General features: G+C 44.3%; 2 protein-coding genes and 1 non-coding gene across 6 annotated transcripts in view; 1 reads left to right on the top strand and 2 right to left on the bottom strand.

Moving 5' to 3' along the window:
- The window catches only part of LOC105477798 (RuvB like AAA ATPase 1), an 80,173-nt gene extending 59,944 nt beyond the window's left edge, over positions 1-20,229 (bottom strand). Inside the window, exon 1 of the mRNA XM_011734587.3 lies at positions 19,933-20,229. The gene's annotated coding sequence lies outside the window, so the exon portion shown is untranslated. The remainder of the gene's footprint in view (positions 1-19,932) is intronic.
- Positions 7,478-7,584, bottom strand: LOC112425923 (U6 spliceosomal RNA). The gene has a single exon (XR_003017134.1). It is a non-coding gene; the product is annotated as a U6 spliceosomal RNA (small nuclear RNA).
- Positions 20,230-20,244: 15 nt separating the features above from the next.
- Positions 20,245-26,056, top strand: part of LOC105477799 (eukaryotic elongation factor, selenocysteine-tRNA specific) — a 250,268-nt gene continuing 244,456 nt past the window's right edge. For all 4 annotated transcript variants that reach the window (XM_011734591.3, XM_011734590.3, XM_011734589.3 and 1 more), the window contains exon 1: positions 20,245-20,560. In XM_011734591.3, the coding sequence (XP_011732893.2) occupies positions 20,245-20,560 (316 nt within the window). The remainder of the gene's footprint in view (positions 20,561-26,056) is intronic.

The raw sequence follows: 26,056 nt of genomic DNA, 5'->3' as shown, positions 1-26,056 counted from the left end.
CGCGATCTCGGCTCACTGCAAGCTCCGCCTCCCGGTTTCACGCCATTCTCCTGCCTCAGCCTCCCGAGTAGCTGGGACTACAGGCGCCCGCCACCGAGCCCGGCTAAAATTTTGTAATTTTAGTAGAGACGGGGTTTCATTGTGTTAGCCAGGAAGGTCTTGATCTCCTGACCTCGTGATCCACCTGCCTTGGCCTTCCAAAGTGCTGGGATTACGGGCGCGAGCCACCGCGCCTGGCCTGTTTTTCTTTTTCTTCTCTTCTGCCTAGTAAACCTCTGCTAAAAACAAAACAAAACAACAACAACAAAACACAAACAAGCAAAACTAAAATTTCCCCCCATCAAGAACAAGCAAGGATGTCCACTTTTGCCACTTCTACTCAAGATGGTACTGGAAGTTCTACACAGAGCAATTAGGCAAGAAAATGAATTAAAGGTCATCCAAATTGGAAAGGAAGAGGTAAAACTACTTCTGTCTTAAATGGCATAATCCTATATGTGGAAAACCCTAAAGAATCCATCCAGAAAATACTGTTAGAGGCCAAGAGCAGTGGTTCTCATCTGCAATCTCAGAGCTTTGGGAGGCCAAGGCAGGAGAATCACCTGAGCCCAGGAGTTCAAGGCTGCAGTGAGCTATGATTGTGCCACTGCACTCCAGCCTAGGCGAGAAGGTGATACTCTGTCTCTAAAACAAACAAACAAACAAACAACAACAAAAAACCCTTTTAGAACTAATAAACTGAGCAAAGTTGCAGGATGCAAAATTGACATAAAAATCAATCATATTTCTATGCACTAGCAAAAAACAACACTAAAAAAAGAAATTTTAAAAATTCCATTTACAACAGTATCAAAAAGAGTAAAATAGGAATAAATTTAAGGAAGTGCAAGACTTGTACATCAAAGGAGGTGGAAGCAAATCACTGTTGAAGGAATTTACAGAAGGCTTAAATAAATAGACATTCTGGATTCATAGATTAGAAGACTTAATATTGTTAAGATGACAATACTATCCACAGTGGTCTGCAGAACCAACACATTTCTACTGGAATCCAAATGGCGTGTTTCTGCAAAAACAGAAAAATTCATCCTAAAATTCATACGAAATTTCAAGGAACCCCAAATAGTCAAAATAATCCTGAAAAAGAACAAAGGTGGGGTATTCATAATTTGTGATTTCAAAACTTGATACAAGCAATATTAATCAAAACAGTGTGGTACTGGCATAAAGATAGATATGTAGACCAGTGAATAGAATTGAGAGTCCAGAAATAAACCCTCACATATATGACCAACTGATTTCTGACAAGGGTGTCAGGACCATTCAACGAGGAAAGCAGAGTCTCTTCAACAAATGCTGGCAGAAAAATTGGATAACTGGATGCAAAAGAATGAAGCTGGAGCCTTATGTTACACAGTGTATAAAAGTTAACTGAGAATGGATTTTTTAAAGCCCTAAATTTAGGAGCTTATACTACAAAACTCTTAGATGGAAATGAAGGAGCAAATCTTCGTGACCTTGTGTCATGGCAATGGTTTCTTAACTATGGCACCGAAGGCACATGTAACAAAAGAAAAACTAAATATGTTGGACTTCATAAAAATTTAAAATTTTGTGTATCAAAGGACACTTAAAAGATTAAAAAGATAACTCACAGAATGGGAGAAAATATTTGCAAATCATATATCCCATGAGGGTTTAATATTTAGAATATATAAAGAACTCCCACAACTCAAAACAAAAAACCAAACAGTCCAATTTAAAAATGGATAAAGGACGTGATAGACAATTTTCCAGAGAAGACACACAAATGGCTAATAAACACATGAAACGATGTTTAACATCATTAGTTATCAGGGAAATGAAAATACTAACCACAGTGAGATACTATTTCATACCCCCCAAGATGGCTATAATTTTAAAATGGAAAACAACAAGTGTTGGTAAGGATATGGGGAAATTGGAACCCTTGTGCAGTGCTGGTGGGAATGTAAAATGGTGCAGCTGCTGTGGAAAATGTCTTGATTCCTCAAAAAGTTAATCGTAGATTTACCATATGACCCAACAATTCCTCTACTATTTCAATGTTTAAAAGAATTGAAAACAGGGACTCAAACAGATTCTTCTGTACCCATGTTCATATCAGCAATATTCACAATTCCCAAAGGGTGGAAACAACCCACGTGTTCATCAGTGGATGAATGACAAACAAAATGTGAACTGCACATGCAATGGAATATTATTCATCCATAACAAGGATGACATTATTAGGCCAGGCACGGTGGCTCATGCCTGTAATCCCAGCACTCTGGGAGGCCAAGGCCAGTGGATCACAAGTTCAGGGGTTCGAGACCAGCCTTGCCAGCATGGCGAAACCCCATCTCTACTAAAAATACTATGAACAACTGTATGTCAGCTACTCGGGAGGCTGAGGCAGGAGAATTGCTTGAACCTGGGGGGCAAAAGTTGCAGTGAGCTGAGATTGTATCATTGCACTCCAGCCTGGCCAACAGAGCAAGACTCCATCTCAAAAGAAAGAGGAAGAGGATGAAATTCTTTTGGCACATGTTACAATACGGATGAACATTGAAAACATTATGATAAGTGAAATAAGCCAGACACAAAAGGACACATAGGTATAAACAAATATGTATGATTCTACTTATATGAAATACCTGTAATAGGCAAATTCATAGAGACAGAAAGTAGAATAGAGGTTAACAGGAGTTGGGAGAGGTGATAAGTTATTATCAATAAGTACAGATTTTGTTTTTGAGATAATAAAAAAGTTATGGAAATAGATAGTGATGATGGTTTCACAACATCTTGGATGTACTTAATACCACTGAATTGTACACTTAACCATAGCTTAAAAGATTTTATATATATTTTACCAGAAATTTTTTTTAAAAAAAAGGTAAAATTGACTTCTCAAGAGCCAAATTCTCCAGACATCTTGCAAGCTTATAGGATTTCTGTGCAACATTTACCACCACTGACCACCAACCCTATCGGGAAACTCTCAGCTCACTTAGGGTGTCAGTTAGGAATGCTTTTGACTTCAAGTAACAAAAAACAAGACACATAGTAGCTTCAGCAAGTAGGGGATTGTGTCTCATGCTCCCTCACCCTTAGCATACAGCTTTGGTTCTCGTGATTCAAGGATGGCTGCTGCACCTCCAGGCTTCACTTCCACATCCCAGGCAGGAAAAATAAGGACAGAGAAAGAGCCATTGGCTAAATGCTGAAGATCCTGGCCAGCAAAGACTGTCCCCTCTAAGGGGCTTTCTAGGAAACCCAACCAGTGATGCCCACTTACATCTCACTGTCCAGAACTGGGTCACATACCCCTTGCTAATGGCAAAGCAGGATGGGAGTGTGAAAAGGCTTTTACCTGAGCACACCTCTTCCCAAAATCTAAATGGAGCTCTGTCAGAAAGGAAGAAAGAATAGTGGAGAATGAGGAGGCCACTGGCAAAGGCTGCTCCCTGGCTTCGGGGCTGTGCCTGGTCCCTGACTGTGGCTTCTCCAGCTCTCTCACTAATGTTTCCTGTGGCTCACCCTTGACCATTCAGCATTTCCCCACATTCTGACTTCGGCTCACTTCCTTTTTCATTCTAGGTACTTTCCCTGAGCCCAGGCACCTCCCAGCCCCTGCTTTCAGCTACCATCCCTCATCAGGGAATCCCAAACACACACATAACTTCTACCTGGACCCAACGCCTGAGCTATAGACACATTTGTCCATTCATTCAAAAATGTTTATGAAGTGCTTTCTATGAGCTGGACATTCCTCTAGGCCTCGAGGATACAGCAGGAAGCAACAGCCCTCACAGAGTTTACCTTCAAGTGAGGGAGAGGGTTTATTAACATGTAAGCAACTAAGCAGGTTGTTCTAACTGGTGACACCAGAAGACTCCGCAGCAGGATGCTGTGACAGAGGAGAGCGGGGATGGGAGGCTACTTCCAATAGGATAATCTCAAAGAGCTCTCTAAAGAGGTAACAAGAATAGTTGGTTTCCAGTCTGGGCAATAGGGTGATACCCCGTCTCTACAATTTTTTTTTTCTTAATGAGGCGGGTGTGGTGGTACGCACCTGTGGTCTCAGCTGTTGAGGAAGCTGAGGTGGGAAGCTGGCTTGAGTGCGGGAGGCGGAGGCTACAATGAGCCATGATCGTGCCGCTGCACTCCAGCCTGGGTGACAGAGCAAGACCCTGTCTCAAAACACAAAACAAAACAAAACCAAAAGAATAGTTGGTGCTGGCAAGGAGTGATTTTACAATTCCCACCTGAGGGGGCTAGATACTGTAACAAGAGCAACTGACATTTTGCAGATTCAGTGTGGAGTCATGTGTGGAAACCTAGGTGGCACCACCTTCCCATGTGATTCTAGAACATTTTGAAACCTACAGGGCCCGGTGCTCCAGTCAGTGGCTTGGTGCCCTATCCCTTGATCAGGCCTCAGCATTTCTCCCCCGGTAATTACTGTATAATCACTCCCCACTTTCTTCAGGATTCTCTCCAGGGGAGGCCTTCCCTGGCCACATTTGCAATTGAAACTTCCTGCTTACCCAAACCAGCTTTTCCCCTTCCCCCGTCTTAGTTGTTCCCACAGCATTCATCACCACATAACATACACTATACATCTATTGCTTATTTGTTTATTGCCTGCCTTCCCTACCATAACTGGGTGTGTACCGAGGTAGGGATTCTTGTTTGTTCTTTTCACTGCGGAACCCCCGGTTTCCAGGCCTGTGTCGGGCACATATAAGATGCTCAGAAAATATTTGTTCAATGAGTAAATGGTCTACTCGCTTGGAGGCTCCACCCCTTCTCTCACCCTCCTCCCTCCTGGCCACCAGAGAGACCACCCCACTAGATCATTCCCCTGCTTAGCAACTTTCAACAACTCCCTGTGCTTTCAGAAGAGAGTGCAAATTCTCAACCCAGCACTGGGGATGGCCTGGCTCTCTATCACTCCAGCCTCATCTCCCACCCCTTTGACACCCTGCATTGCAGCCACATCACCCCATTCATAGGTCCTTGCCTATGTCTATTTTATTTTTCTCTTTCTTCCGGATCTCAGATGCAGAGAATTGAGTTCATCTTCCCTTCAGTTTCATGAGTCACTATCATTTTGGGTAAGTGGGCCAGTGGTAAGCTCTTTTTCTTTTTTTTGAGAAGGAGTCTTGCTCTGTCACGCAGGCTATAGTACAGTGGTGTGATCTCGGCTCACTGCAACTTCTGCCTCCTGGGTTCAAGCAATTCTCCTGCCTCAGCCTCCAGAGTAACTGGGATTATGGGCACACACCACCACACCCCGCTAATTTTTTTGTGTTTTTAGTAGAGATGGGGTTTTACCATGTTGGCCAGGCTGGTCTCGAACTCCTGACCTCAAGTAATCTACCCGCTTCGGCCTCCCAAAGTGCTGGGATTACAGGCCTGAGCCACTATGCCCAGCCAGTAAGCTCTCTTGATTTATTTTATTTTAAATATTTCCCCTCTCCACCCCTAATCTCCGCTCTGATTTCATTTCCCCATGGAGGTGCCCACTCTAATACATTTGGTCCAGGTCCTGGGTGGCTTTCTATCCCTGGTAAATAAGTGGCATTCATTTATATAAACAAGTACATACATGACCTTGTACTACAGATCTCATTCTGTTTCTTACATTTTTCACCCAACACCGAGGGTGTGATGTATATGTATGTTGTGTGTGTGTGTGTGTGTGTGTATACAATCTCTCCATTTCTCATTGCTCCCCACCAGATTGGCAATCCCTGCTGTTGTCCAAGTCCCACCCTAAGCATCCACCACATCTTATTCTCCTCCCAGTGTTAGACCTTCCACTGCCTCTAACTCTCCGCAATTACAACAGAGTTGCAATGAACATCCTCATCCTTGTGTGCTAATAGACCTGAGAACAAAGCTCACTCAGGGTTGGGGCTGCTGGCTTTTAGATTATAGGCACACTGCCTGCAACTGCTCCCACATCCTCAGCAGCATTTGGACTTATCCACCTTTCTAATTATTGGTAAGCTAATGGGCATGCTTATTATTTCAGACCTAGGCTGCCTTCTGGGGTCAAAGGGGATACAGATGATTTTGCTGACACCTTATAGGTGGTACAAAGTCATAAAAGTAACTAACATTGATTTATGTAGTGAGAACACTATTGCCTTTTTAGTTTTCTTTTAGTAAGTTTTAGTGTGCTGGAGTGTGCTTTTAATTCCTTCCTCATACTGTCATGTATCCCATAACAACATTTTGGTCAATGACAGGACACATATAGGACAGGGGTCCCATAAGATTATCATGGAGCATATATAAAAACCTGATATATGGAACTTGATATTAGCATTTCAGATCAAGTAGGGGAAATGATTGATATTCAATATTCAGTAAAGATGATGGGACACTTAGTTTTCCAGATTAAAAAAATGTACATGTACTAGTATATATACCATCTAGGTTTGTATAAGTATACTCTATGATGTTCATGCAATGACAAAATCACTTAAAGACACATTTCTCAAAGAGTATCCCTGGCATTAAGAGACGCATGACTGTACTTGCTAGACTTCCTTTTTATTAAAGATTCTTTGGAAAGGCTACTGTTGTTTTTATTGTATTTATTTTTGTGGTTTTTGACTATTTCTGGTAAGCAATAATGGTTTTCTATGTTTGGGGAAATACTTCACTAAGTAAAAAAAGCAGGTCAATTGAAAGAAAAATGATAATTAAGTCATAGGTGTTCCCTAGATAGCACAGAAATTCTGAAGATGGTTTTTCATATCACTGAGGTTGGGGAAATCTGACATAAACCAAGGTTCAGCTGGGAACAGACGGGTCTGTCCTGATGCTCCAGGTGGCCTGGTAGCCTTTAGCTCACAAAATGACCCAGGTTCAAATCCTGCTTTTTCTGAGCAAGTTACCTCTCATTTCCCTCTGCTGTAAAACAGCGATGACAACATTCACAGGATTATTAAGATAATTAAATGAGATCTTAACAAGGGACTCTAGCACTGGGAGGGGCATAACGCATGGTGTCAGCACCTTTGAGTGTGAAGACATGGACTTTTTTCTTTTCTTTACTTTTTTTTTTTTTTTTTTTTTTTGAGACGGAGTCTGCTCTGTTACCCAGGCTGGAGTGTAGTGGCATGATCTTGGCTCACGGCAACCTCCGCCTCCCCAAATCAGGCGATTCTCCTGCCTCAGCCTCCTGAGTGGCTGGGATTACAGGTACCCACCACGACGCCCAGCTAATTTTTTATTTTTAGTGGAGTCAGGGTTTCACCATATTGGTCAGGCTGGTCTCGAACTCCTGACCTTAGGCAATCCACCCGCCTTGGCCTCCCAAAGTGCTGGGATTATAGGCATGAGCCCCCACGCCTGACTTTCTTTTCTTAATAGTTGCCTTCTCTCTGTGTGTCCTGTCCTTAGCAGTAGATTTTGTCATGCTTTTCCCCCTTCATGATTATGTTTTTAATTAATTTTTGTTTTGTGTGTCATCCTTGCCCAGGGGCCATGCTAACTGTCTCTGTCTCGTTCCAATTTTAGTATAGGTGCTGCTGAAGAGAGTACTTGCCATACTTTTTAAATGGAAATAGTACCCTTGGGCACTCACAGGAACTCCTTTGGAACCTAGAGATGGGAAGCTGGGCTGGGGACAGAGGTCGGGTTAGCAAGGGCAAAGCCCATGCCTCCCAGCATAAAGTCCTCTGCTGGGAGCAGTGTTTCCGTTTCAGCAGGCACGTCCCACTGCAATGGGTAAACCTGGCCACATCCGCTGACTCCCAGAGTCTGCCTGGGAACGTGGGCAGCCTGGGTCTCCCATGGGCCCTGTCTAGAGCACATGGTAGTGGGGTCAGAGGTCAGTCAGGGTAGCCTGGACAAATGCAGCCGGTCTGACAAGAGGGCAGGCATTGAGGTCTCTTCCGGTGAAGATCTTAACTGTCAAACTGTGGTCCTGGGTCTCGGATGTGGAATAAGCCTGGTAAAGACCCTGCAGAGCTCTGATGAGGTGGGGTGGAATTAGGAGGAGCCATCCATTTAATCAATAAATACAAACATAGATTTGACACTCCAGTTAAATGTTTGTATTAGTTTCCTATTGCTGCCACAACAGATTTAGTGGCTTAAAACAACACAAATCAATAATCTTACAGTTTTGGAGGCCAGAAGTCCAAAGTGGGTCTCGCGGGGCTAAAATGAACGTGTTGTTAGGGCCGCATTCCTTTCCGGGGATTCTGGGGGAGAATCCATTTTCTTATTTTCTCCAGGCTGCCCACATGCCTGGACTCAAGTCCCCTTTCCACCTTCAAAGCCAAAAATGGAATGGCCGGTTGAGTCTTTCTTATGGTGTCATCTTTCTGCTTCTGACCCTCCTGCCTCTCTCCTTTTTTTTTTTTTGAGACGGAGTCTCACTCTGTCACCCAGGCTGGAGTGTAGAGGGGCGATCTTGGCTCACTGCAAGCTCCACCTGCCGGGTTTAAGCAATTATCTCACGTCAACCTCCTGAGTAGTATCTGGCAGTATAGGTGCACGCCACCACACTCAGCTAATTTTTGTATTTTTATTAGAGACGGGGTTTTACCATGTTGGCCAGGCTGGTCTCGAACTCCTGACCTCAGGTGATCCACCCACCTCAGCCTCAGCCTCCCAAAGTTCTGGGATGACAGGCATGAGCCACAGCGCCCAGACCTTCCTGCCTCTTATAAGGTCTCTTCATGATAACATCAGGCCCACCCTGATACTCCAGAATCATCTCCTCATCTCAAGACCCTTATCGATTTTTTTTTTTTTTTGAGACAGAGTCTCCCTCTGTTGCCCAGGCTGGAGTTCAGTGGCACAATCGTGGCTCACCACAACCTCTGCTTCCTGGGTTCAAGCAATTCTCTTGCCTTAACCTCTCGAGTAGCTGGGACTACAGGTGTGTGCCACCATGCCTGGCTAATTTTTGTATTTTTAGTACAGACAGGGTTTCACTATGTTGATCAGGCTGGTCTCGAACTCCTGACCTTGTGATTCGCCCTTCTCGGCCTCCCAAAGTGCTGGGATTACAGGCGTGAGCCACCGTGCCCCGCCAAGACCCTTATCTTAATCACATCTGTGAAGACCCTTTGGCCATGGAAGGTAACATATTCACTGGCTCCAGGATGTGAACATCTTTGGGAGACCACTATTCTGCCATGGCCTGGCTCCTCTCCTGAGATCCCATCATAGCCCAGGCCTGCACGCTCCAGATTTCAGTCCAGTGGCAAAGAGTACACTTTTGTATTGCTTGCCCTGGGAAATACGCCGGGGTTGGCTGTGACTAGGCCAACTTGGGTCATTAGGCTCACTAACAATCCAGTCACTGCAGCCAGCGGGATGGACCATGCTGCTTGGTTAGTACTAAGTCTCAGGTTCATCCCTGGAACTGAGATTGGGGTCAGCCCCCTAATGACCTGGAAGAAAGGAGGGGAGAAGTTTCCAAGGAGAATTAAGGAGGTCTTACAAAAGAAGAGGGAGTAGGTGCTGACCACTACCAACCACAATGATCTTGTGAAACACTGTGATGCCCATTTTGCAGGTGGAAGAGATGGTGAAGTCACACATGAGGTCCAGCCATGATTTGAACCCGCGTGGAGGAGTTCTTGCTGCTATATCAGGCCTCCTTGACCCCCAGCTAAATGTGGCATTGGCAGATCTGATTAATGCTGGAATGTTATGTAGCTCAGCTGACCTGGGTGGCAGCCTCCTTAGAGGTTGGCATGGGACCTACTGAGGAAGGCACATGGTTAACAGAATTACTGGCGAGGTAGATACCCTCAGAGAAAAGGGAAATTTCCATTTCACTCCTGAAAGACTCTTTAAAGCCAAAACTCAAATCAAAGAGCAAAGTATAATAACTTCCTCTGGGCAAATTTATAATTAATCCTGGATTAATTGGCCTTAATGAAGTTGAATTAATTACTAGCTGTTTGTAAAGAACTTTGAACTACCTTAGTACAAAATGGCATTAAAGAAACAGAAAGGAACCAGCATCGCATTAACATGAAGAACAAATCCCAAATAATCGCAGTTCTGCAGGCTGTTTCCCGTCACTAATTTTCCCAGGGACTGTGTCCAGCCTGTGGAACTGTAGGGGGCCCAGGGAGTCTTTTGCAGAGGAGGATGTCTTCGTGGGCTAGAGGTTTGGGGGTGAGTGCATTCAAGAAGCAGATGTGGGGTTTTGCGTGTGCCAGGCCCAGAGCTATCAAAGATGTGCAAGGTGAGGCCCTTGCTCTCTAGGCATGCTCAGCTACCAGGAAGGGGAAGAGCTCTGGAGTACCTGCCTGGTGTAAAGCAAACTTGGCTTAGTGGGAGGGAGGTAGGACAGAAACAAAGTACACTATAGGAGGCGTGAAGCAACCTGCATTTTGCTGGGAATAGCTCTCCATTTCCTGTAGGGGATCCCCTGGTTCCTCCTTATCCCCGTTCTTGGGGTGGGCTTATGACCCACACCTGGCTAGGCAAAGCACTGGATTTCTCTCTTGGTGCAGGGGCACATGACTTCATCAGGGTCAAGGAGACTTGATTTGGGGACTTTGTGGTGCTGCTGACAGCTACTTTGTCATTGTGAGGGGGGAGCCTGTCTGGGAATGGAGACAACTCAGAGGAAGGAGGAACGGAGAGAAAGAGACAAAGTCAGTGTCCTCATGTTGTCATCTGAGCCCCTGGATGAAGCAAGCTCTTCCCCCAGACTTTTTAGCTAGGTTTATTTATTTAAATTCACAAACACTGATATAGCACTTATTAATATACCAGGAATTGCTCTGAGTGCTATAGACATACCAATTCATATAATCGTCACTACCCTGTGAGTTAGGAAGTATTATGCCCCTTTTGACAAATGAAGAAACTGAGGCACAAAGCAGTTTTGTAATGTGCCCAAGGCTCCACAATTTCCAGCTGGTGGGAGCAGGACTGGACACAAGCAGTGTCTGTGCTTTTCACTATACCATGGGCCAGCATGTTCCCTTTTTTGCTTAAGTCAGTTTCACTGTGAGTTTCTGTCACTTGTCCTCAAAAAGCATGACTGTGCAGAACATGACATGGAGGTAACCAGTCCAGTCCCTGGAGGTTCAAGGAAGCTTCCAGAGGGCGTGCCAGTCCAAGGAAGTAGACCGCGGGCGAGTGTTGGGGTGGGGTGGATGAGCACGGTGTGTGTGCAGGATTGCACAGGTTCAAGGTCACCAGACACAGGGAAAGAAACAGAGAGGAGCATGGCGGGGTGGGCTGGGGTGGGGTGAGGAGTCAGTCTGTCCACAGGGGACAGTGATAAAGCATTTGTAACTCTTCCCTTGGGGATACAAACTAAGGAAACTTAGTCCCACTGGTGCCTTTAGGACATTTTTTAGAATTTTGAAAAATGTATTTCTTGAATAGGTAATACTTTCACATGAGTTAAAATTCAAAAAATGCCAATGTATTTCAAGTAAAATGTCTTCCCGTCTTCCCTCCAGCCCACCTGTTCCCCTCCCTGGAGATAACATTTATTGAGCACCACCTATATGCACTGTGCTAAACCCAGGGGGAGACAGATAATGAGGAATGAACATAATAAGGAAATAAACCATACACGTATGTTCAAAGGTGATATGTGCAAAGGAAAAACTGGAGCAGGATAAGTGGGATCAGGAGTAGGGAGGGGACTGTACTTTTAGAGAGGCTGTCCAGGGCAGGGCTCATGCAGGACATGACAGTTGAACCTGGAGGAGGTGAGGGGTGAGCTGTTTAGAGGTTTGGGAGAAAAATGCTCTGGTCCTTGCTTGGGGGTTTTGAGTAACAGCAAGGGGGCTAGTGTGGCTGGAGCCAGAAGAAAACAGGAGATGAGTTCAGGAAGGTAGCATGGTGTGTGTATGTGTGCGTGTGTGTGTCTCTGTGCATGTGCGTGTGTCTGTGTGTGTGCATGTGCATGTGTGCGTGCGTGTGTGTCTCTGTGCTTACGCATGGTCCCATTTGCCTGCTGCTGTGCACGTGTGTGTGTGCGTCTGTGTATCTCTGTGCGTGTGCATGGGTGTGTGCATGTGCGTCTATGTGTCTTTACGTGTGTGCATGGCCCCATTTGCCTGCCGCTGTGTGCATGTGTGTGTGCGTGCATGTGTGCATGTGTGTCTCATGTGTGTGCATGTGTGTGCGCATGCATCTCTGTGTGTGTGCACGCATGTATGTCTCTGTGCGTGTGCATGGCCTCATTTGCCTGCCGCTGTGCACACGTGTGTCCATACATCTGTGTGTCTCTGTGCATCTGCACGTGTGTGTCCGTGTGTCTGTGTGCCTGCATCTGTGTGTGTGCGCGCACGTGTGTGTGTGTGTCTCTATGCGTGTGCATGGCCCCATTTGCCTGCCACTGTGCTGCTGTAAGGACTGTGGCTCTTCCTCCAAGTGAGATGAAGAGACAAAGGCTCACTCCAGCTTCTGTAAGCAGAACAGGCTGTAGGAGAACAAGAGCAGATGCAGGGAGTCCTAGTAAAAGAACGGCTTCAGTAAATTAAAACCACGATGAGATACCACAACACACCTATTGGAAAGGACAACATTACAATTGCTATTGAGACAAGGTTTTGCTCTGTTGCCCAGGCTGGGGTGGTGGCACGATCATGGCTCACTGCAGCCTTGACCTCCTGGGGTCAGGAGATCCGCGCACCTCAGCCTCTCGAGTAGCTGAGACCACAGGCATGTGCCACCATGCCCGGCTAATTTTTGTATTTTTTGTAGAGATGGAGCCCTACTGTGTTTCCCAGGCTGGTCTCCAACTCCTGGGCTCAAATGATCTTCCCACCTTGGCCTCCCAAAGTGCTGCAATTATAGGCATGAGCCACCACATCCTACAAGAAAAGCTAAAGTTAAAAACAAAAAAGCCTAGGTAACATAGCGAGACTCCATCTTTACAAAAAATTTTAAAAATTGGCTGGGCTACCCAGGAGGCTGGGATGGGAGGACAGTTTGAGCCCAGGAGTTTGAGACTGCAGTGAGCTATGATTGTGCCACTGCACTCCAGCCTGGGCGACAGAGTGAGACCCCATCTCTAAAACAAAAACAAAAACAAGACACTCAACAATACCAACTACAATTGATGATGCTGAGCAATTGAAACTCTTATACATTGCTGCAGGAATGTAAAATGATATAGCCACTCTGGAAAACAGTTTAGCAGTTTCTTATAAAGTTAAAACCCACTAGCCATATGACCTAACAATCTCACTTTTAGTATTTACCCGAGTAAAACTTATGTTCACATAGAAACTTATACATGAGTCTTTAGAACAGCTTTATAATAGCCAAAACCTAGAAACAACCCAAATGGCCTTCAACAGGTGACTGGGCAACCAAATGATGATCCATCCATACAATGTAATACTACACAGTGATAAAAAGGATCACACACTGCAGTCACACACAACAACATGGATAAATCTCAAATGCATTATGCTAAGTGAAAGAAGCTGGACTCCAAAGGTTACCTACTGTATGCTTCCACTTATATAATGTTCTGGAAAAAGCAAAGCTTGTAGAGACAGAGAACATAGATAAGTAGCTGCCAGAGGTTAAAGGAGTAGGAGGGGTTGATCACAAAGGGTTTTTTTCTTTCTTTCCTTCTTTTTTTTTTTTTGAGGGTTATAAGTCTGTTTTGTATCTTGATTGTGATGGTGATTACCTGATTTTATGCACTGGCCAAAGCTCATAGAGCCATACACCAACAAGGGTGAATTTTACTGCTGCGGTAATCCAGGTAAGAGATGATGGCTTAGATCAAGTGCTGATGGTAGAGATGTTCAGAGGGGGTTGGATTCTAAGGGTAAACCAACATAATTTTTCAGTGAATTGGATGTGGAGTATGAAAGAAAGAGAGGAGTCAAGAACTGAGCCACAGTTTGCTGCTTAAACAATTGGGAGGATGCGGTTCTCATTCACTGTGATGGGAGTGGAGTGGAGTGGAGTGGAGGGTAAAACCAGAAATTCTGACCTTGACATGTAAGTTTGAGATGCCTATTACACATTCAGGTTGTGTATGTGAGCCTGCAATTAGGAGGGGGAGGCTCCTAGCTGCAGCCTCACACACAGAACCTGAATTTGGGAGTCAATGGCTTGTAATGCCAAGAGACATAGACATCACCAGGGAGTAAATATATAGAGAGAAAATTGGAGGGCTGAGCCCTGGAACCTTCTTGTGTCTGCTGTTATCCATATCTTATGTATCCTTGTAGGGCTATTCTATACTTGTACAAGCACATATATAGAGAGAGTGCATTTTTCATAAGTGCAAACATGCTATACACACTAGTGTGCACCCTATTTTTTCTGTTACCAATATATCTTAGAGATTGTTCCCAAGTAGTATACAAACAGCTTCTTTGTTCATTTCAAAGTCTGTATCATATTCCACAGTATAGACAGACCACGATCTCTCTTTTTCTATTTACAGTTTTTTATCATGGGAAACTTTGAACATATCAAAAATGTAGACAGAATAATGAACCCCCAAGACCCATTACCCAACGATGAGCAACTCAGGGCCAGTCTAGACTGCCATACACTCCTCTTCTTTTAAATTATGATTTTTGGTAGATTTGTGTCCTGATATAATTTCTTTCTTTCTTTTTTTTTTGAGACAGAGCAAGACTCTGTCGCCTAGGCTGGAGTGCAGTGGTGCGATCTCGGCTCACTGCAACCTCTGCCTCCTGGTTCAAGTGATTCTCGTGCCTCAGCCTCCCGAGTAGTTGGGATTACAGGCAAGCACCACCACGTCTGGCTAATTTTTGTGTTTTTAGTAGAGACAGGGTTTTGCCATGTTGGCCAGGCTGGTCCCGAACTTCTGGTCTCAAATGATCTGCCCGCCTTGGCCTCTCAAAGTGCTGGGATTACAGATGTAAGCCACTATGCCTGGTCTTTGTCTTCATATAATTTCAAACTTACCATAATTATTCTTTTTAAGGACATTTACTTTGTTTATAATATTTGGCTACTACATACAATATAGAAAAGAAATACTTGGTACTAGAACATGCCTTTTCATGAAGACTACTCTCCTTGGGGCCCAAGAGGACAAGAGGCTGGGGCCTTAAATGCTTCCAGAGTAACTGTCTGGAAGAAGGAGTGAGTCTCAATGGTTTGTCTCAAGGGCATTCTGTTTCTGAGACTCTTGGGCCAGCCACACAACCAGAGCCCTCACAGGGAGGGAGACTTGGGTGATGTTGCAACACCAATCTCAGCATTGGTGAGATCCTGTTTTCTGGGGAAGTCTGGCTTTGGCCTCTGGCCAGCTTTCCAGAGCTTCTGCCTTTGATGCTTCAGAAGGCCACACCACCAGACTAAACCATACTCTGAAAGACATTTTCAGGATATGCTTAGCATGCAGCTTCTTCTCTTCAGCCCCACCTCGCCACGTGCCACCTGGCTCCGGTTGCTGTTGTCTCTGAGCCTACTGTTTCCTCTGTGCAGCACGTTTTTTCATAAATTTCCCTAGGTTCTGTGCAGCCTGGCCCTTCTCCTGCATCTTTGTCAGCTCAAATGCCTCTCCCTTAATGAGCATCCTCCTCCCTTGCACCAGTAACTCTCAGCAATGCTGCCTTGTCTCTCCCAAAACACTTCATCGTTATTTGCCTTATTCATCCATCGTTGTATCCCTCCAAAATATCATATCTGCCACACAGCAGGTGTTCAATCAATATTTGTTAGAAGATTTGTATTAGTCAGGATTCTCTAGAGGGACAGAACGAATGGAATATATACAGAATATATATATATGTGTGTGTGTGTGTGTGCATGTGTGTGTGTATATATACACACATATATATATCCTAAGCCCAGGCTACAGACTCTCAGGGTGAGAATTTCTGAGTCAGAGATAATGTTGTCCTCTTCCATCTTGGAATAAACATATATATATTCCATTATACATATACATAATGAGCGGCTCTCTATATATTATATATATAATGAGTGGCTCTCTATTTTTTAAACATATATATATATAACATATATATAGTGAGCAGCTCTGTGCTTCTTAGCCATGGACATGTGGAATATATATACACATATTCCATTAGTTCTGTCCCTCTAGAGAATCCCATATATATATATATATACACACACACACACACACACACACACATATATATATATGTGGGAGTTTATTAAATATTGGCTCACGTGATCACAATGTCCCACAATAGGCCATCTGCAGGCTGAGGAGCAAGGAGAGCCAGTCCGAGTTCCAAAACTGAAGAACTTGGAGTCTGATGTTCAAGAGCAGGAAGCATCCAGCACAGGAGAAAGATGAAGTCTGGGAGGCTAGGTCAGTCTCTCTTTTCACATTTTCTGCCTGCTTATATTCTAGCTGCGATGGCAGCTGATTAGATTGCGCCCCCCCAGATTAAGGGTGGGTCTTAATCTGGTCTTTCCCAGGCCACTGACTCAAATGTTAATCTCTTTTGGCAACCCCTCACAGACACACCCAGGATCAATACTTTGTATCCTTCAGCCTGATCAAGTTGACACTCAGTATTAACCATCACAAGACTGAATAATGAAAAATGAAAAAATGAAGGTCTATAGCTAGAAATTTAGAGATCGTCCCAGCGTCCTCCTTCTCCCCCATTGCGCATCCAATTAGTCACAAAATCTTGTCACTGAAAAATCTTTATGAGACTCTAGCCTCTTACCTGAAGCTCCTGAGACCAAGTGTTTCTCAGAATTCGGAATTTTTCAGATTTCTGAGAGGCAATACAGAGGATAAACTATATACCATATGACTCCCTCAGTGGAGTATGGGCAGCACATCGCAGTCAAACATCTGCAGTGAAATATGAGCATGCTTGTGAAAAGCAGTTACATAGCTACAGCTAGCCTCCTCTCAGTTCAGGTCATGGTTTACTGACAAAAAGTTCCAGAAAACTTGCTGTTTTCAGAGCTTTTTAGATTTTAGAAATACTATGGATAAGAGATTGTAGGACAGAAACTTCTTTTTTTTTTTTTTTTTAGTTTAGAGGATTGTTTCATTCTTTCCCAATATTTTATTATATTATGAAAATGTTCAAAAGTATAGCAATGTTTAAATAATTTTACATGGATCACCCATATATCCATCACATGAATTCTGCCAATAACATTTGTTTATCATGCATATGGCCATCGAGCCATCCCTCTAGCTACCCATCAATTCATCTAGGTTTTCAGATGCATTTTAAAGTAAGGTACAGAACCAGTACACTCCCCTGAACACTCTAGTACATGTACTGTCAACTAGAGTTCAATATTTGTTAATAGTTTTTTCTTTTCATATAAATTTTCCATACGGTAAAGTGCACAAATCTTAAGTGTATATTCACTAAACCCAAACCTCTGTCAAGATATAGACCATACCCATACCCCAGAAAAGGCCTTTAAGCCCTTTTCCAGTCAACCGCCACCAATCCCTTACCCCTCAGAAGCACCCTCTAGTCTTGTTCAGATTAGTTTTGCCCTGGGACAGTAACTTTGAAGTCTCCCCTTCAATTCCACTCTTATCACTTCCCTTCCCTGCCATGTTCAGTGCCCCTATCCCATGCTATCACACCCCTTCCAACTTTTGCTAGGCAGCTCCCTCTGCTTCTGCACTTTATTCCAGTTTAGATTAGGTGTCACTACCTTTAAGAAGTGTCTTGACCACATCCCCCATGCCCACAGCTCACTCCCACTCAAAACCTGCACTTCTCTGCCTTGTAAATACCAGATTATTATATCGACTGTCCCCCTCCCATTTTCATATTCGACTGTGGGCATCTCGAGAGTAGAAACTGCATCTCCCAAGGCTTAGCATTGTCCCAAGTTTCAACCAATACTTCAGAGGTCAATGCATGAAGTTCACTATTGAGTCTGTGAGAACAATACATTAAAGGGTTAAAACACAAACCTTTTTTCTTTCTTTTTTTTTTTTTTTGAGATGGAGTTTTGCTCATCTCCCAGGGTGGAGTGCAGTAGTGCAATCTTGGCTCACTGCAACCTCCACCCTCCGGGTTCAAGCCATGTTCCTGCCTCAGCCTCCTGAGTAGCTGGGATTACAGGTGCCTGCCACCACTCCAGGCTAATTTTTGTATTTTTAGTAGAGACAGAGTTTCGCCATGTTGGCCAGGATGGTCTCGAACTCCTGACCTCAAGTGATCTGCCTGCCTCAGCCTCCCAAAGTGCTGGGATTACAGGCATCAACCATCACACTCAGCCAAACCTTTTTTCTTTTCATTACCATTTCAGGATTCTGTTTAAAACAGAGGTAAGAAATGAGGTTTATTTGAAGCCAGGCCCTCTACAAAATCTTTTGTTAGTTGAAATGTTTCTCAGAGGTACATAAAGCCTCTAAAGCTCTTATTACCTATTTACTAACCCTCCCTTTTAAATATGTTTACTGCTTTTACTACTAGATTTTTAAAATGGAAGACGTATTTTTACTGTTCCCTATTTGCAAGATGGAAAAATGGAAACAAAGTTTCTGTTCTCTTCTTGTAAGGACACTAATCCCATCACAAGGATCCACTCTCATGATCTCATCTAACCTCCTAAAGGTCCCATCTCCAAATACCATCACACTGCGGGTCAGGGTGCCAACATATGAATTTGAGAGGGACACAATTCAGTCTATGACATGGACTCTGTTCCTAGTGCAGAGTGGTGGAACGAAGGAGGCAGTTACTGCAAGCATGAATACATCAGCACATGGCCTGGCTCATCACACAGGGCAAAAGTAAGATTCAGTGACTTTGTGCTCCACCGCCACAGTGTTACAGAAACACTCTCTTCTCCAGAAAAATGGAAGGATGAGGCAACGTTGGGCTACCATTCCTGCCTGGTATCATTGGCTGAGGCTGAGCAGTGGCTTCCCTCTTTGCACAGGAAAACGGTTCTCCAGTTTTCCCAGGTCCCCACCACTCCCTGTCATCTTAGACTCTGTTAACTTCTCTTCTTTGATTTACCCACCACCTGGCCAGAGGAGAGACTTAGGTTTGTGACCTCTGGTTGGTGACTGTGGCTGACAACCCTTTTTGTGGTTCTAGACGCTTCATAATCTAGTGAGAGTTGTGGACCCTCTCTCTAGCAAGAGCATATCACAACACATTCATTGTGTGTTCAATTTAGAGGTTTGTGGCCTCTCCTATGCCCAGGCTACAGACTCTTGGGGTGGGAATTTCTGAGTCAGAGATAATGTTGTCCTCTTCCATCTTCAAATGTTGTCCTCTTGCATCTTCAAACAGTCTTTTCCCATGGTTGGCTCTTTTCAACACTGGAGTTTCAACTCAAACAGCAACTCCGAGATATCTTCCCTGACCCATAGCTGTCCATCCTCCCTCTCCCGCTCTTTTTTATCTCAGCTTTTATTTTCCCTAGGGAACTTCTCGCTCTCTGAAATGGTCTGGTTCAGGCTTTATTGTTTGACTTAGCCCTCACCACCTAGAATGTAATGTTAGCAGGCACTGTAGCCCAGCAGTACCCATCAGGCACTTGGTAAGAGCTTGCTGCAATGCATGAATGATTGGAAGCGTGTCCGGAGTTGGTTTCTTCCAGTGGGTTCATAGTCTCGCTGACTTCAAGAATGGAGCCGTGGACCTTCGCCATGAGTGTTACAGCTCTTAAAGATGGCACGTACCCAAAGAGTGAGCAGCAGCAAGATTTACTGTGAAGAGCAAAATGCTTCCAGGGTGTGGAAGGGGACCCTAGAGGGTTGCCACTGCTGGTGGGAGTGGCCAGTTTTTATTCCCTTATTTGTACACGCCCATGTTCCATTTTTGTCCTATCAGAGTGCCCTTTTTTCAATCCTCCCTTTGATTGGCTACTTTTAGGATCCTGCTGATTGGTGCGTTTTACAGAGTGATGATTGGTGCATTTTACAATCCTCCTGCTAGCTACAGAAACGTTTTCTAAGTCTCCACTTACCCAGGAAGTCCAATGGCTTCACTTCTCAGAAGGATCCCTCCATCTCGGGCTCTTGGAGGCTTCAGGCAGCAGAAGCTATGTGAGAGAGCAACCTTGCCTGCGGTGACCTCCCCGTTCCTAGACCATCCACCCGGGGCACCACACCTGGCGGTGCCCGTGAGCCTCGGGAGGGCGGACGCTTCAGGGACGGAACGGGTGTGCACGGCGCGCCGGTTGCGGGGGGGGCAACTTAACGGGCCGGACCGCGGCGACTACCGAGGGAGGTGAGGGGCGGGCCGGGCGGGTGTCCGAGGCGGCTGCGGCGGCGGCAGCATGGCAGGGCGGCGAGTTAACGTGAACGTGGGCGTGCTGGGCCACATCGACAGCGGCAAGACGGCGCTGGCGCGGGCGCTAAGCACCACAGCCTCCACTGCCGCCTTTGACAAGCAGCCGCAGAGCCGCGAGCGCGGCATCACGCTAGACCTGGGCTTCTCTTGCTTCTCGGTGCCGCTGCCCGCGCGCCTGCGGTCGTCTTTGCCCGAGTTCCAGGCAGCGCCCGAGGCCGAGCCCGAGGCCGGCGAGCCACTGCTTCAGGTCACGCTGGTCGACTGCCCCGGGCACGCCTCCCTCATCCGGACCATCATCGGCGGTGAGCGCGGGCCGGGGCGGGAGCCGGGCTCAGGGACGCGGGCGGAGCGGCCGGGCTCCGTGTCCGAATTCTCTCGAGCCTATGCCGGGAAGGGAAATCGCCCCACCTCATTGGTGGGGCCCCTGAGGCCCCAAGAGGCGGACGTGACTTGCCCAGGGCCCCGCAGCAAGCGAGCGGAGGCTTTGAGATTCGAACTCAAGGCCAGCTGATATGGAAGCTTTTCCCATCCAGCACTACCGAGCTGCAAGGTGCTTTCCTTAAAAAAAAAAAAAAAAAAAAAAAAAAAAAAATTCAAAAAATTCCTACCAAATGTGTTTATCATACATGGTCAAGTAAAGAAAACTCAAAATAAGAAAACTCAAAAGCTACAAAAAGGGTATGCATACAAAGGCTGTCTCCATTCACCTGTCCTTTGATCTCCTGATTACCATTCCTAGAGCGAACCGCTGCTACCAGTTTTTGTATATCATTTCAGAAAGGCTCCATGTCAATACAAGCATATCTCTGTATATGTATAAATCCCTCTTTCCGTCTTTCTTTTAGACACGATTTCACTCAACACTGTGTCTGGAGAGTGCCCCATATCTGTACACATAAAGCTACGTCATTCTTTTTAAAGCTCACATATAGGATTCCATTGCACATTTGTACCAACATTTTCTTTTTCTTTTTTTTTTTTGGAGACAGTCTCATTCTGTCGCCCAGCCTGGAGTGCAGTGGCACGATTTCGGCTCACTGCAACTTCTGCCTCCTGGGTTCAAGCGATTCTCCTGCCTCAGCCTCCTGAGTAGCTGGGATTACACGTGCGCGCCACCACGCCCGGCTAATTTTTTTGTATTTTTAGTAGAGACGGGTTTCACCATGATGGTCAGGTTGGTCAGATGGACTCCTGACTTCATGATTCGTCCACCTTGGCCTCCCAAAGTGCTGGGATTACGGGCATGAGCCACCACGCCCGGCCTGTACCAACATTTTCTAAACTAATCTTTTAATGATGGACGTTTATGTTGTTTCCAGTATTTGCAAACCATGTTGCAGTGAATATTCTAGAACAGAAGTCTTTGGTATGTTCGTATATATGTAGGGTAATAGAACTAACTGGCTGGGGCAAGAGGCATGTGTGTTTTTGGTCGTGGTGGGTACTGCCAAAATGCCCTCCAAAGAGGTACCCTTAATTTTTAATTATGCATGTAATACATGAATATATGCCACTTGTGAAGAAATAGAATATCACAAATAAGGCAAACATTCCCTTACCCACTCCTCTGTCCTAAATTCTGCACCCCTTCCATCTCTGCAAATGAAAAGACTACTATTTTTTTTTTTTTTTTTTTTCTGAGATGGAATCTCGCTCTATTACCAGGCTGGAGTGCAGTGGTGTGATGTCGGCTCACTGCAACCTCTGCTTCTCAGGTTCAAGCGATTCTCCTTCCTCAGCCTCCCGAGTAGCTGAAACTACAGGTGTGTGCCACCATGCCTGGCTAGTTTTTGTATTTTTAGTAGAGATGGGGTTTCGCCATGTTGGCCAGGATGGTCTTGATCTCGACCTTGTGATGCACCTGTCTTGGCCTCCCAAGTGTTGGGATTACAGGCATGAGCCACTGCACCTGGCTGAAAAGACCATTATTAGACCTTTGTGGATGATTTTTCCAAGCCCATTAACTCCACTTAAATATATGGATAGAACTTTAAACATATTTTTAGAAAAAAAGATACGATAATATAAACACGTGGTATAAAAGGGTATATAGCTAAAGAAGTATACTTTTTACTGCTGACCCCAGTGCCCGATTACCTTTCTATTCCCATTTCCTTGTGTTTCCTTCCAGCAATATTCTGTATGCTACACATGGGAATATGTATCGGGCAGGTGGTAATTGGCTTGGTGGCAGATGGCCTCATTGGTCACTGGGCATTCTGGGTCCCAGCTATAATGATGAGCTTATTAAGTATAGTACTTCATCTTTGTTACCTCCCAACTGTTTCATGTTACAGGCAGTCTGAGATCATTTCCCCATTTTACAGTAGAGGAAATAGAAGTTTGAAGAAGTAAAGGGACTTGCCCAGGGTCACAGTATCTAAAGTCTTCTCCTCAATCCATGTTTCGGTCAGGTGAATATTAAGGGGCACACGATTCTCTACCCATTCCTCCCCATCCCCTTATAACTGAATTCTGTTTGGTCACATCAAAATACATTTTAGGACATGGACTCTGAGCCAGTCCAGACTGGAGGTGGAAGGCAGAGGTTAAAAAATGAGACGGCAAGTTTTTAGTGTTTTCTAGTAAATAGGGTAGATGAGTGGTGAAGGACATACTTTTGGAGTCAGACAAAACTGGGCTTGAAGCCTAGCTTTATTCCTTAGCTGTATGACCTTTGAACCTAATTCTGGACCTTGCTTCAACTGGAAGATAGTGGTAACCACACAACTATTTATTGGCTTGACTTTTCTTGTGTATTTGCTACTTACCAGGCAAACCCTGCAAGGAGCGTGGTGGTTACCATTTAATAGTTGAGAAAATTGGGACTTAGGGAGGCAGCTGGTTAGTGAAACAGTCCAGGTCTGCCTGACTCCAAAGCTGGAGTACTTTGCATGCTTCCCCAGGTTACCCTATAGTTTCCCCATCCCCTTCCAACATATGTGCATACCTCATGTTATTGTGCTTCACTTGATTGTACTTTGCAGATAGTCCAACAGCATGTCCTCACTTTGTGTCTCTATGCCACGTTTGGGTTATTCTTAACAATATTTCAAACTTTTCATCAAATATTAAGCACCAAACATTTCACTTGATTTCAAATACATGTTATCTGTTAATGGTGATCTGGGATCAGTGATCTTTGATGTTACTATTATAATTTTGAAGTGCGACAAACAATGCTTATGTAAGGCAGCAAACCTAATAAATGTTGTGTGTGTTCTGACTGCTCTACCTCCTGGCTTTTCCCCTGTCTGTCTCTCTCTCCTCAGGCCTCCCTATTCCCTGAGACACAACAATATTAAAATTCATCCAGTTAATAGCCTTTATGTGTTCAAGGGAAAGGAAGAGTTGCAAGTCTCTCACTTTAAATAAAAAGTTAGAAGTGATTTAAGCTTAGTGACGAACGCAATGTTGAAGGCTGAGATAGGCTGAAAGCAAGGCCTGTTACACCAAACAGCCAAGTTTGGATGCAAAAGAAAGGTTCCTGAAGGAAATTAAAAGTGCTACTGTCGTGAACACACAGATGATAAGAAAGCAAGACAGCTCTATTGCTTTTATAAAGAAAGTTTTAGTGGTCTGGATAGAAAAACAAACCAGCTACCACATTCCCTTAAGTTGAAGCCTAATCCAGAGCAAGGCCCTAACTCTTCAATTCTGTGAAGGCTGAGGGAGGTAAGAAAGCTGCAGAAGAAAAATTTGAAGCTAACGGAGGTTGGTTCATGAGGTTTGAGGAAAGAGGCCATCTCCAGAACATAAATGTATAAGATGAAGCAACAAAAAATGTATAAGATGAAGCAACAAGTGCTGATAGAGGAGCTGCAGCAAGTTATCCAGGAGATCTAGCTAAGATCATTGATGAGGGTGAGTACTAAACAGATTTTCACTGTAGGTGCAACAGCCTTATATGGAGAAGATAGTATGTAGGATTTTCATAGCTACAGAGAAGTCAATGATTGGGTACAAAGCTTCAAAGGACAGGCTGACTTGTTAGGGGCTAATGCAGCTGAAGCCGTTGCTCACTGACCATTCCAAAAATCCTAGGGCCCTTAAGAATTATGCTGAATTTACTCAGCCTGTGCTCTTGAAATGGCACAGCACAGCCTGGATGACAGCACCTGTTTATAGCATGGTTTACTGAATATTTTAAGCCCACTGTTGAGACCTACTGCTTAGAAAAAAGACTCCTTTCAAAATATTACTGATTGTTGATAATGCACCTGGTCACCTAATGGCTCTGATGGAGATATACAAAGAGATTAATTTGTTATCATGCTTGCTAACACAACATCCATTCTGCAGTGTATGGGTCAAGGAGTAATTTTGACTTTCAGGTCTTGTTATTTAAGAAATATGTTTTATAAGGCCATAACTGCTCTAGATAGTGATTCCTCTGATGGATCTGGACAAAGTAAATTGAAAACCTTCTGGAAAGGATTTATCATTCTAGATGCCATAAAGAACATTTGTGATTCATGGGAGGAGGTAAAAATATCAACATTAACAATAATTTGGAAGAAGTTGATTCCAACCCTTATGGAATTCCAACCCTTAAGTCTTGAACTGAGGGGTTCAAGACTTCAGTGGAGCAAGTCACTGCAAATGTGGTGGAAATAGCAAGAGAGTTAGAATGAGAAGTGGTGCCTGAGGATGTGACTGAATTGTTGAGATCTCATGATCAATCTTGAGTGGATGAGGAGTTGCTTCTTGTGCATGAGCAAAGAAAGTGGTTTCTTGAGATGGAATCTACTGGTGAAGATGCTGTAAACATTGTTGAAATGACAACAAAGGATTTAGAATATTATGTAAACTTAGTTGATAAAGCAGTGGCAAGATTTGAGAGGACTGACTCCAGTTTTGAGAGCAATTCTGTGAGTAAAATGCTATCAAACAGCTTCACATGCTACAGATAAATTTTTATAAAAGGAAGAGTCAACTGTTGTGGCAAACTTCATTGTCTTATTTCAGTAAATTGCCACAGTCACCCCAGTCTTCTTCAACTACCACCCTGATCAGTCAGCAACCATCAACATTGAGGCAAGACCCTCCACCAGCGAAAAGATTATGACTTGCTGAAGATTCAGTAATCATTAGCATTTTTTAGCAATGAAGTATTTTAAAATTAAGGAATGTTTATTGCTTTTTGAGACATACTGCTATTGCATACTTAATTGACGAAATGTCATGTAAACATAACTTTTATACAATTGGGAAACCAAAAAATTTGATTTGCTTTATTGTGATATTCACTGTGCTGCAGTGGTCTGGAACTGAATGCACAATATCTTTGAGGTGTGCTTCAATTATAGGGAAACTTCATATTGCAAAGAGTTTCAGCATTTGCCTGGTCCCATATAACCAATTGTAATTCCCCAAAGAATTTGGCAAGTTTTTTCTTTAGACTAAAACTGTAGAAGAAGAACTTATTTTTGTATGTACATTGTTGCTCATCTTTTGTCTCATCTCCGGAGTAGGGAGATTTATCTTCTTAAAATGTGACCTGAGTGCAATGGAATGCTGAGACCAAGGCTGCTACCATTCTTCCTTGAATAGATCAGAGGTCCACCTTCCTTTTCAGGGAATTGAGAAAAAACTAATTTTTTCTTGTAAAGGGAAAGTGTTCCCCATTGAGTGCCTGCTCTGGCCCAGGCCTGTTGCCAGGAACTTGCATCTATGCAACCACCTTGCGTGATGGGAGTGTTAGTTAGCCTTACTTCTCAGATGAGGAAACCCAAGCAAAGTGCCTTGGACTGGTGTTGGAACCTAACTCTGCCACCCCTAACCTGGATCTGGCTAAT

This window comes from Macaca nemestrina, chromosome 2 (assembly GCF_043159975.1).
Source record: "Macaca nemestrina isolate mMacNem1 chromosome 2, mMacNem.hap1, whole genome shotgun sequence".
In the NCBI taxonomy this organism is placed as follows: Eukaryota; Metazoa; Chordata; class Mammalia; order Primates; family Cercopithecidae; genus Macaca; species Macaca nemestrina.
Note: the sequence above shows the minus strand (reverse complement) of the source record. Positions and strands in the feature narration are given on the sequence as shown.